General features: G+C 52.5%; 1 protein-coding gene across 1 annotated transcript; it reads right to left on the bottom strand.

The window, feature by feature from the left end:
* Positions 1-752: 752 nt before the first annotated feature.
* On the bottom strand, positions 753-9,245 carry INSYN1 (inhibitory synaptic factor 1). The gene is made up of 4 exons (XM_065734298.1): positions 9,090-9,245; positions 8,331-8,515; positions 7,451-8,137; positions 753-1,901 (listed from the first exon to the last, which is right to left on the bottom strand). Exons 3-4 carry the CDS (start codon positions 7,631-7,633, stop codon positions 1,224-1,226), a joined length of 861 nt encoding a protein of 286 aa, XP_065590370.1. The 5' UTR covers positions 7,634-8,137; positions 8,331-8,515; positions 9,090-9,245; the 3' UTR covers positions 753-1,223.
* Positions 9,246-12,615: the final 3,370 nt, after the last annotated feature.

Below are 12,615 nucleotides of genomic sequence, written 5' to 3'. Positions count from 1 at the left end.
AAAGCCCATTCATTCAACGCCATTCATCACTAAGCAATTATTACCAGTCTGAATGGTTCCTCCTCATTTCGATTAATTATTTGTATTCTCCTCTTGAATCTTGCCCTAAAAACACCCACATTTTCCTGCTCAATAGCAGCAAAACCCCTCTGTGGCTGTTTCTGGTTGTGCAGAAGAGCACAAGGACATTGCCTGCAGATTGAGCTGCTCTGAATTTTTACATTGTGCTCCTCCTGAAATTATTAAAGAATAAAGCTGCATCTATTAATCACACTTTTACAATGGGGCTCAGCTATAAAGAAAACTCGTGGAAGTTAATAAGCAACCAGCTGTTGACATGCAAAGTATTTGAGGGAGCGCAGAGGAGCTGTCCAGACCCTTGTCTCCTTGTAGTGGGATGGCCCTTCTCCACCACATGGGGTAGGGACGCTCAATCTCTTGGTATCTCTATTTATGAAAATAGATTTTATTTTCACAAATAAAATTTTCACAAGATCCCAGCCCTGGGGAAATGCAAAGGAAGGTGATGTTAATACAGCAGAGGGGAAAAGATCCTAAAAACTAGGGGGAAAAAAGACTTTAAAAATCCTAAAAAACAAAATCGCACTTCTTATTTCAGCTCATGGGAAATGATTCCCATCAGCAGACATGCCCTGTTTTTTACAAACATCAGAGGCATCAGAAATACCAGTTGCCTAAGGATGGAGACCCCAAGATGGGGACATGATGCGATGTTGGCCCTCGAACTCTTTCCCTGCCATTCCTGGAGTGAGTTCCCCCTCAGACAAACTGTGAATTCTCAGAATGTTTTTCCCATCCTGTTTTCCCTGACGAGTGCCTATGGAACATCACAGGGAGGGATATTCACCCTTCCTAGCCCAGTCAACAACCTCTCTCAGTGTCCCCATGTCCCCAAGTGAGAGGCTTGCCTCACTTGGTACGTATATACATAGGATCTCTATATGTTATCGTTGGTATTCTCCACGATGAACAGTTTATTGAGCTGCATCTTCCATCCACAAAACAGTTGAAAATTCCCTGAGCCTCGAAAACGACGGGTAATGTAGTTGGACATTTGTCTCCTCTGCCAACTTTTCATCTCGATTTTATTAGTAGTAGCGATTTATTTAAATATATATTTATATATGTATATATATATATATATTCTTCTGATCCCTTCCCCAAACCCCCAACCCCAACCCTTGGTTGGTCTGGAACCAACGTCAGTTTTTTGTTTTGAGTTTCTGTTTGGCCGGGATGTAAGGCAGCACTGTCTGAGTGCTTTTGTCGGCCACAGTCTGCGTGCTGCTGTTCCTCATCAGCCGCCGGGCTGGTGGCCCTCCGTGGGTGCCACCTCCATTGCCACCAATGGACGGTTGGTTCTTCGGGGTCACCTTGAGGCCACGCTCCTCAGTGCTGTCCTCATTTGGGGATGCTTCGTCGGCTCCATCCCCATCATCATCACAACACAAGGCATGGTAGAGCACCTTGTCACTGAAGCGAACCCGCTCCCGCGTGCCAGCCGTCCGGTGATGGGGACCTTTCTGTTGGGGAGTGAATGCCTCCTCACTGGATGAGTCCGGGGTGCCACCCCGGGGTCCGTTGGCAATGGGGACCCCGCCGTTCATCAGCCGGTAGTCAGGCTGGCGGCACGGCGGGGGCTGCGGCTGTGACGGGTCAGGACCGTCCCCTTGGTCGGATGGGGTGGAGGCATCCAGGAACGAGCAGAATTCCCAGCTGTCAGACAGGATGTCGGCCGCTGTGAAGTCGAGAGGTCCCAGCTCAAAGGAGACACCCCCTTTCTCACTGCTGGAGGTGCTGCTGGCCGTTGCTGTTGTCCAGTCATCTGGCTCCAGCTCGAAATCGAAGTCGGACGTCAGCCGGTCGATCTGGCTCACTACCTGTGGGCAGATGGATGGACAGATGGATGGAGGGATTGGCCCTTGGAAAGAGGAGGGGGAAGCCCACCAGACAGCATGGTGACTTCAGGATGCTCGTGGTGCCCAAATAGCTCCCTGCTATTTTTTGGGGACCCCCAACAAGCTTTGGACCAGAATTTTGGTCAGAAGGAAGCAGACACCCCAAATACCAACGCACATGGCATCCCCTGGTCCCTCACAGTCAACCATGGGGAAACAGAAATAAAAACTGACTCCTTTGCTCCAAAAATCTCAGCTCCTCACATGGAGAAGCTGAAGCAGGCCATTCTAAGGTTCCTTGATGGATGCTCCCCCATCACTCACAGAATGTGTAATGTATCTAGAAGCAGTGAAAGCATGGCATCCTGGGGACAAAGAGGTGCCCCCATGCTTTCCAAATATGGCCCCATGTCCTTTATAGGGTTACTTTTCATGATTGCTCTACTCTCCCCTTCCTTTTCATTCCTCATGCCATCCACACATCATTTCCTGGTGGAAGTAAATCACGAGCTTCCCAAAATAAGGATGGAAGACAAATCAACAAGCAATGTCCTGCCTGACACCTTTCATTTCCTCCTCCACACACCGCCAGCAGTCATTGCTGTATCTCCACCAGCATCATCCAAGGCTGTTGGACTTTCCTCATCTGCCGACAATAAAAAATCCCAATGGTAAACCATCCCTCCATCATTTCTACACACTTTTTAACACAAGTTTTTTGATCAATTTTGGAGAAAACTAAATCCTCAGGTGTCAACCTTCCATCCTATTTTCACTGCAGAGTCTTCTTGGTTTCCATCCCATGTGCTTGTTCTGTGCATTCTCAACTTTGAACCATGGGGTCAGGTGAAATATTAAAATGCTATAAATGCACCCAGCAGCCCAGGGCTCATCTGGAGGACACAACACTATCACCATCCATTCTTCAGGCTGCGGCTTTGAAGGATGCCAAGAGCAAACTGGGGTCCTTGGCTGGAGCTGCAGCACCCACAAGAAACATGCCAAATGAGAAATGCTCCCAAAGCCTGACCAGATTGCATTTTATTTCTTTTTTCTTTTTGTTCTTTGAGGGAAAAAGAATGAAAAGAAGCCTATATGACCTCTTCTTTCTCAGTGACAGGAAAGAATGAGGAAGAAGCTCAGGAGAAGAGTTGTTCCTGGGAAACACCCAGTTATTATTATTTTTTAATAAGGCAGAAAAATGATTTCATGAAACCCTTCTCTGAAATGAGATCACCTCTCTTTACAGGAAGGCTCAGCACCGGGTCCCTTTCCCAGAACAGGGGACCTTCCTCACCTCTCCTTGCCACTGGGACCCTCCTGGGGAGGCTGGGTGCCAGGAGGAGCCATGAGACGCTGTCCCCATTGCGGTCCCCGAGGGGATTAGTGTCACATCGGATCTATTTTTAGGAGTGCCCTTCCCTGCACTTTCTATTTTAACCAGGCAGAGTGGGGGGGGTGTTAAATACCTCCGTGACACTGGGTACCTGCTGAGGATTTGAATGCAAAGCAGGATTTGGTCTTTTCTTCCCCTCTGCTTCTTTGGATTGTCAAAGCGTTTTAATGGAGTGAGCTGGGATGGGGGAAATGGGGAGGGACAGAGAGACCTGAGACGGTCGCTCTAAATGGGTTTTGGGGTGATGTATGGGTCTGGCACCTGCCAGTGGGTGCTGGGACCACTGGGGTTATCTGGGTGCCAAGAGAGGACATTCTTCACCTATAGGATGGAATGTGAAGGCCTCATGTTGTGCCAGGGGTGGTTCAGTTTGGATATTAGGTAAGATTTATTCTCAGAAAGAGCGGTGAAGCATTGGCACAAATTGCCCAGGGAGGTGGTGCTGTCACTTTCACTAGAGGAATTCAAGAAGCATGAGATGTGGCACTGAGGGCCATGGTCAGGGGGCATAGTGGGATGGGTTGGGGTTGTGCTTGGTGATCTTGGAGACCTTTATCAAACCTACTGGTTCTATGATTCTATCTTTCTATAGGTTTCACCTTCTTGCAAGAAAAAAAAAAAGACATTTGTTAAAACAGATGGAGCTCAGCCCTGCTCCAACCACCAGGCTTTGTCCACCAGAATTAACCCCCAGCAGCCCACATGTTCCCAAAAGCAACACAGATTGATGGAATTGGGCTGGAGGACCAGCCAGCTGCCCCCAGTCACCCCAGCTGGAGCACTGGGTGCTCCCCACCCTGGGTGCCCACCCAGCAGAGCAGCACTGGGAGCTTTTCAGCTAACAGCTGTGTCCCCAGCAGGGTTGCTCCCTCCCCAGCTGGATACCTGCCGAGGGGTGATGAACAAGTGGAGCATCATTGCTTTTCTTTGAATTATTTTTGAACGGAGTTTTGGTAACCAGCTCGGTTGCAATGGCTTGCATTTTGACATAGTGCTGTTTCTTATTCACGAGATAATTTCTTTGACAACTCCAGAGCTGCTGGGGAGCTGGAGGATGATGCAGGAAGACAAGAGGGGACTTCAAAGGCTGCGTCCGAGCGGGCGGTGATGGATAATGCACCTCCAGGAGTGGATGGAAGGAGCAGGGAGACGCTCACCATCAAAGTGCTGCAATCTCACGGCCCCGGCGTCGCAGCCTTTGAAGTGGAGCAGCAGTGGGATCAAAGCGGGGGGCAGCGGGGAGCTTTTGGTTCAGTGATGGGGGATCCGTGCGTGTGCATGTCATCCCACCCCAGTGTTTCACCCAACATGGGGCAAAGCACCAATTCCTGCAGCAGGCAGAGAGAGGAGCAGTGATGTTTGCTCCCCGTTCCCAACACCGCACTCCGAATCATCCCTGAGGATTTTCCTACACCATCAAAAAATCCATTCCTCCACTGGGAAAAGGAGCAGCCCAAAGCCTCCAGCAGCCCCACGACCCTGCAGCCATACAGAAGGAGCTTTTCCACATCTCCTGAAACACTTTTTGGTGAAGAGGGAGTAAATATTTAATAATGAATCAATCATTAATCAGAGCTCACTTGCAAGCAAGCGAGGAGAAGCTGAGTGACAGTGGCCTCTCTGCCCAAGCTGACATGTATGAATGAGCACTCCGTGTTGTCTGTTCCAGCGCATCGAGCATCTCTGGACCATTTGCTGTATCATCAGCCACTAAAGAGTTCAAACTCATCACACGCATCTTTGAAATGTGTTAACAGAATAGCAAGCCGCTCTCTCACCAAGAAAAGCGTTCCCAGCTAATCACCTATCGATTACAATGTTATTAAGGTATTTTTTTTATCAAAGGGGTTGCGCTGTGGACTTTCCTCCCACCAAAGGGAGGGGCAGGAGATGTCCTGGCATTGCTTGCCGGGTGCAGGTGTGATGGGACACCCCTTGTGGGGTCTTTTGGGGGTCAGGGGCTGTATGCACACCAGAGGATGTGCAGAGATGGCATCGCCTCTTCCCACAGTGCATCCCATGGGAATGCAGGTACTGGGGATGTGGGAACCAAGCATGGAGTATGGAGGTACTGGGGATATGGATGGAGGATGCGGGTAAGAAGGATACAGGTACCAGGTGTGGTGGATGAGACTACTAGGACTGTATAAGAAGGATGCAGGTACCAGGAATAGAGGATGTGGGTACCAGAGTTTGCACCAGCTGTGCAGGGATGGAGGATGGAGGATATGGGTACCAGGGCTGCAAATACCAAAGATGTGGGTAACAAAGATGGGGGATACAGCTACAAAGGGCAGAGGATGTGGATCCCGCTTGGCGGAAGCACATTTGGTCCTGGCCTCCTGTGCAATTTTTACTTCCAGTGTGCGATTTCAGATGAAGATTTAATAATCATTTTCCCCACACATAATACAGCCCTGTCGTGGAGCGCTGGAGAATAATTATATACACAAAAGGGAGGAGGGAGAGTGGGAGAATAGACTGGTAAAACAGCTTCCCCGATACAATGGACATCTGGAATGACAGCCTTCAGGGAGGAAACAATATCAGGAGTGAGGGATGAGCAGGAAGGGGGCAAAGAGGGGACAGGAGAAGATGGATGTCCCCAGAAATCCATGGCTGGTCATCAGACTTGTGCTGCAGGCAGTTTGGGATGCACCCCTTGGGGACACATAGATTGTCCCCTGTCTTGCTTGTCTCCATCTCCTCCTGCACCTCCTGGGATGAATGAACATCTCCAGAGCCCTTCACACCTGCCTTGTGTCCTCAGACTTCCCCAGAAGTCTTGGGCTGTCTACCAAGGATGCTGCAGGGATGCTAAAGGACTTCGCAGCCACAGAAGTTGAATGGGGACCAAAGGGTTAAGATCTGGAGCACTCAGAAAGGATGCTCAGGTGCATGTGGAGGTCTCTCCTGGCCTTAAATACATGAGCTCTATGAAAGGGCCGCTGAAGCTGCCGTGAATTGCCATTTTTGAAGGCCTCTCAAAGCTACTGGAGGAGAGTGAAGTGAGTTTAGACTAAACAGAAAACAGCTCTGCCTCCTGTTTATTATTATTAATAATAATATTTCTAATACATCAGGGATTTGTCAGAGGGGTTCTGGGCTGTCCCAGAAGGAACCAGGTGCCTTTCTTCTCTTGCTATGTTTGGTTTTGCTTTCTGCAAACGAGTAAGAGACCTGGTGACCTGGTGGGGTGATGAACTGTGGAATGTGGCAACACCTGGGGACAAGAGTTGGCTTTCCTGGGGGAACAGCCCCCCTAAAACCTCATAGAGCGAGCAGAGCTATCCTAAAGAAGGACCCAGGGAATGCTTTAGGCTGGAAGGTGTCACCTCCCTGAGCACGTCCACATCTATACCAAGTGTGCTGTCAGTCCACGCTCATCCCTCCAGAAGGGCTCCTGCCAGCTTCTGGTGCCTGCACGTGTCACCTGCACAGTGCAGCTGCTTTGCTCCTCTACCATGACCCCCCAGCAAAACCTGCACTAATTTCACACCCCAATAACACCCAATAACACCCCAACCACACTTGGCTCAGGGCACACAGCCACCTGCCCCATCCCAAAACCAAGCCGTGCTCAAGGCCACCACCAGATTCCCAGCCAGGACATCCACAACTCACAGCCACAAACAGGTCCACTTTCCAAACACACTGGTGGTGTGCAACCCTTCCGCAATTAAATTCCTCCTCACTGCATCTCTGGACCAAGTGGAAGCTCGAACCACACTTTGTTTGCATATATATACATTTTTTGCCAGCAGGAAGGAGCCTTCTGCCACGTTTCCCTCCGGGGACTCATCACCCCCAGGCCACCAGCACGAGGGATCCGTCACCTCCTCTCCATCCACCCCTATGCTTTGACACAGAACCCCTTAGGACAGAGCATCCCCAGATCCCCCAGGATTTTCCCAGCTTCAGCTCCTTTCTCCTAGCTCTCTCCCAACATCCATGGGGATGGGCAGCGTGGCCCCAAGCATCAAGGTCAGCAGCAATTTCTCCAAACACAGCCTATTTCCCCCCCACTTTTTTGGAAGTGATGCTGTCGGGGATAGGGCTGGGACAGGCACAGCCTCAACCACCCCACCTCCTTGTGCCCCCCACCCGATGTCCTCTCCACACCGCGCTCTCTTACCTCCCGGAGCTCCTTGGCGACCTCCTTGAGCTCCTGCAAGATGCCTTCCAGTTGCCCGATGACCATTTTCATCCGGCTGCGAATCCTCTCCCTCTCGCCTTCGCTTTTGCCGCTGCTACAATTGCTGCTGCTGCTGCTGGGGGGGTCACTGGGCTGCCTGTCCTGGCAGCTCCGGGAGTCCATCCTTCCTTACCGGCCTCGGCTCCCAGCCCCAAGGGCTCTGTCCATCCTGCGACCCCCAAACCCGGTGGCCTGGCGTCCGCGCAGCCCCTCTCGGCCAGAGAGCTCTCACCATCTTAACGTCCCCCAGGAGTCCCCGCTGGCCTCCCCACCTCGCCACCGAGGCCGTTGTTGGGGGGCTCTGAGCCGCGGTGTGGAGCAACGGGGCGGCTGGGGGCTGCTCCAGGCTCTGGGTGCAGCATGCGGAGCCAGGCAGGGGATGAGGATAGGGCTCAGCCGACAGCCTTGGGGAGGTGCAGGGGGACCATGGAGGAGGAGGAAGAGTCCCTTGGATGTCCCAGGAAGCTAAAATCCAGCGGATGGAGCTTTTCCTGCTCGCTGGGGATGGGAAGGGCGATGAAGGGCCGGGTGCCCCCCAGAAGTGGTGCAGCCACCCCACGTTGGGCCCTTGCTCCAGGGCCGGTGGCTCCGATGCTGGGCAGTGATGGGAGCCTTCAGGTTTCCCTCCTGCAGGGACAGACAGACAGTGAGGGAGCCAGCCCTGCTGGGGATGGAAAAATGGGGAGGGGAGAAGGCTCTATATAACCCCCCCCCCCCCGCAAACACACACCCTTACTTTGAGACATGCAGACAGGGGTCTCACTGAGCCAGATGGACGGACAGGCAGACAGATGGACAGACAGACAACCTGGGAACTTACCGGTGCAGTGGTGAGCAAGCAGACAGATCCAGATCACCCTTTCCCAGCGCCTGGCTCCTCTCCAAGCTCTTCCTCGTCCTTTTATTATTTTTTTTCTTCCTTCCTCCCCCTCCTCCTCTTCCTCCTCCTCTTCCTCCTCCCTCAGGGCTTCTGCGTGGAGGCCAGGGGCCACCTTCTCTCAGCTGCTGTCAGAAGGGGTGAGATGTTACCTGAGGGGTTCTGGGGGGAGGGGATATCCCTTGGGACCTCACCAGTTTAAGGGGGGGGTCCATCAAAATACCCCCTCTGCCCCCCTCTCATCCCTCAGGGTGGGGGGAAATGCACCGAGGGTGGAGGCAGAGTGGGGTACGGGGGCATGGGGATGCAAGCAGGGAAGATCGGTGTCGTTGCATCCTCTCAACCCGTTACTCTCATCTTGCATCCCTGCTAATTGAATCCTCCATCCCCAGTGCTTACATCCTCCATCCCCTCCACCTGCATCCTTCATCCTTGGTATCCGCATCCTCTATCCCCACTGTCTCTATCCTTCATCTACGGTGCTCATACCCCTGGTACCCACATCCCCCGTACCCACATCCCCGGTACCTGCATCCCCGGTACCCACATCCCTGGTGCTCACATCCCTGGCACCCGTATCCTCCATCCCTGGTACCCACACCCCTGGTTCCCACATTCCCGCATCCTCCATCCCCTCTTCCCGCATCCCCCTCCCGCTCCACCCCCACCCCCCCCACTCCCCTTACTCCCCCCGGGACCGACCGGCGGTAGCGGTGCCGGTTCAGGGCCGGCCGCCCCCTGGGCTCCGGGGGGGGGGAGCGGGGTGGGCTGCTCCCGACGCCCCGGGCAGAGCCATGGGGCGGGGGGGGGGGAGCGGCGGTGGGCGCCCGGCCCCGGCCCGGCCGCAGCCTCCCCGCGGCTCCCGGTTCGGCTGCTGTGTCAGAGAAAGGGGCCGAGCCTCAGCGGGCGGGGGGGGCTTAAAGGAGCCGGGAAAGCCTTTAGAATAAGAGGGGGGAAACTGAGGCAGGCCGGGGTGGGGGCTGGATGCTGGTGGGCTCCGCTTGTCCCCGCTCTGATGACACCGGAGGGGTCATTAGGGTGCAAAACGCGCCCCGCTGCCGTGAGTTTTGGTTCAGTTTTTGAAGTAGCGGTTAAAAAACAAACACGGATCGAGCGTGAAAGCATCATGCAGCAAACGGGTAGGAGGAGAAGCAGCACCATAGGGCTGAGCGTGGCTGGTTTGGTGGAAAACAAGGGAGAAAGGAAAAGGATGGGGCTGGAAGGGATTCAGCGGGGCTGCAGGCGAGATTTCCCGGTCCCAGTGCAGAACCCGGACGATAGGTGGCAATCCCAGGTCTACATGAGGCAAAGCAGCGTGCGCCTACGTGTCTGATTTATTGCCTCCCCCCGGGCGCGTGCAGAAGTGCTGAGCACACTTTTTGGCTGTCACCCGACCTGACTCATCCTTCACCCAGCGGATCCCTGAGCTCACCCCGAGCCAAAACCCGGCCCTGGGTGGTGCTCTGGGAGATCTCCCGATGCCTCTTTGGGGTTGGGGTCCTGCCACGGGGCACCCAGCTCTCAACATCCCCATGATGGATCTGTGGTTTTCTGGGTGTCCCATCATAAAGCAAGTGAGGCTGAAGGCTCCTGCGTGGTCCCCATCATCACAGGTGCCCGTTGCTGCTGTGCAGCCTCCCTGCCGTGACTCACTGGCACAGATGTAATTCCTCATTAAGCAGTGCTTCTTTTCACAGCCGTTTCGTTCTGTTTCTTTTGTATTTTGAAAGGAGTGCCAGTCAGTGGGTTTTTTGGTTGTTGTTTTTTTTTTTTTTTTTTACACCAGCTTATCAATTCCTCCTCTCCCTAAAGATTATCTGGGAAGGATGGGGGAACGCAGAAAGATGTGCTGAGATGGGGAGCGCCTCAGGTCCCAACCAACTGGGGAAAATCTGCAGAGAATATGTTAAGAAATAGCAAGAGAGCAAGAAAAGAATCCCCAAAAAAGCTGTGCTTTCAGCAGTGTCTCAAAGATCTGCTTTTTGCTCCATCTTACATCCCCAGCCCATCCCCAGAGGCATCTAAGGACAAGGTGGATGGGATCCTGGGCAGACTGATGTGGCGGGTGGCAATCCTGACTGTGGCAGGGGGGGTTGGAGCCAGGTGATCTTTGAGGTCACTTCCAACCCAAGCTGTTCTGTGATTCTATGGATTGGACCAGTGGGACCCGTCCTGCTGCTCCAATGGGAGAAATCCCATTGGACGTTGATGGTGGAATGGACTTGAGACAAAAGGTGGTGTGAAAATTCACATCTGCACCAAAATGCCTTTGGGATGCTCAGTGCACATGTTGGCTCAGATCCTAATCCTCACCCTGAGTGCTGTCAGACGGGCAGGATTTTGGGGGCAGATGGTCCATATGCGGTCAAGCTACCCTCGTTTTGGGGAAATGATGGTTTTACAGATCTTCTCAGTTCAGATGCTGGAAATACAATCAGGCCATGTGTTGCAACTGGGCAATTTGGGGTTGTTTGCAAGCATATTGTAAGAAAAATTTCTAGAAACGAAACATCGTCATGAACATGATCCCTATAATGGACTGTTTGGTTGGGAACGGGTGGGGGTGCTTCCAAAATAAGGAAGCTGCTCCTACCCCGAGATAAATGCTCTGTTTGAGTGACTTTGTATCCCAGTGGCAAACGTGTTTCTCATCCACCCGGCTGTTGAATGTGGTTTATTGACTTGTTGCACCGGGTGGTGGGCAATGAGCCACCCCAAGGCTGTTCTTGGCTCAGATACATCCCACATGGTGAAGCAGGTATAAAAGGCTTCTAAGAGCCCCAGCAGCAAGAGGGTTTGGGGGTTTTCATCAAGGGGAGATGGTCTCTGTACTGTTGAATGATAAGTAACCCCAAAAAGGGGCTTGTCTCCATGGCATCTGGGCTTTCAGGTTTTCTGTCTCCATCTGCAAACACGCAGAGCTTATGTTGAAGGATGAGATGAAGTAGACAGAGAGCAGGGAGAACAAATATTAGTGCTCTTAATGGGTTTTTGTTTTACTGGCTGAAAGGCTATTAATCATCCCAGTGAGGGCACTGGAGCCTTAGAGGGGCTTGTGGAGCCTGCAGTGGGCTTGTGCTGGAGGCTCATCAATGCAGCCTGTGGTGGGAATGAGCTTGGTGTGACCTCTGAGCATCTGGGAAGGCAGTTCCCTAGGTGAGAAAAGTGTAAAAACATGTATTTTTGGCTTTGGTAGAGTAGTAAAGTGTTTTCCAGGGAGAAATAGACTTCAGTCTGCACGTGGGGCTGAAAACGATGGGTACTGCTGAGCAGTATTGGTGCCCTGTCCTTCAGTTTCCCTTTGGTTCTGTGTTTTGGTGAAGGTGTTGGGAGGATGGCGGGCAGCAGACTGTGGACTGGGGCTAATATAGTAAATATATTATAAAGTCAGAGCTTAACAGCACAAAGCATCTGCTGGGGTGAGGCATTAAAGGATCTGCTCTTCCCCCACTTGTATGTAGGTGGCTGCCTTGTTTGGGGAGGGGGCTTGCTGCCATACTTTAAGCATAAACTTTTATTAATGATGCTGGACTGAAGAAGCTGTGCCTGGCCCTGGCAGCCTGGTATTGGGGACCAGGGCTGCAGGAGGGCTTGGGCTCAGAGGAGCACCAGATTTGGAGCTCTGGTGGGCTTTTCCAACAGCGTTTCCAAAACTTCCCAAGTAAACTCTGAAGGTGAAACTCAGCCTTTCCCCAAAGTCTTGGGATTGAGCTTTCCAGCTTCCCTTGCACTTTCTTTTCCCTTCAAGGGATGCAGCATCAGCAGTGATGCTCTGCGACCAAAATGCTGATGGGGACCAAACCACATCTTATTTTTTTCCTTTCCCCTTGCTTGATGTCTCATACCAGGAGTGAGATAGTGCCAGAGGTGCCCTTGGGAGCAGTGGGCTTGGTGCTGTCCTTGGGGGCTTCCTTCTCAAGGGGAATCCCAAGCAGATGGGCTCAACCTGTTCCAAGGGGACCTTGTGCTAATCTCATTGCTTGCAGGATTAGTCCAGCTCCTTGGGCTTCATTTACATTTTTAAAAGCCTTGTGGTGACCTTATCCACGTTTCTGGCTCTTGTCCTTCCTCTGTAGCTCTGTGGGCACTGAGATCTAATTGAAGATGCTCCAACGTGGCTGGGCTGGGGAGAGAACTGCAAATAGGAAGGACAAAATGGGCAGACCTGGGGATGTGCTGGCTGATTTGAGTCCCTGGGTGATGTGGGGATGTTGGATCTCGGATATTA

Source organism: Cyrtonyx montezumae, unplaced genomic scaffold (genome assembly GCF_038088225.1).
Source record: "Cyrtonyx montezumae isolate F1298 unplaced genomic scaffold, pur_monq_1.0 scaffold_17, whole genome shotgun sequence".
Taxonomy (NCBI): domain Eukaryota; kingdom Metazoa; phylum Chordata; class Aves; order Galliformes; family Odontophoridae; genus Cyrtonyx; species Cyrtonyx montezumae.
The sequence above is the reverse complement of the archived record's forward strand: the minus strand, read 5'-3'. Positions and strand labels throughout refer to the sequence as shown.

Bases quoted from the DNA above. Each gene is read 5' to 3' on its own strand.
- INSYN1 (XM_065734298.1), bottom strand. From the start codon at position 7,633: ATGGACTCCCGGAGCTGCCAGGACAGGCAGCCCAGTGACCCCCCCAGC. The intron at 1,902-7,450 runs GTAAGAGAGCGC...ATCTGCCCACAG, and splicing joins TCGCCAAGGAGCTCCGGGAG to GTAGTGAGCCAGATCGACCG.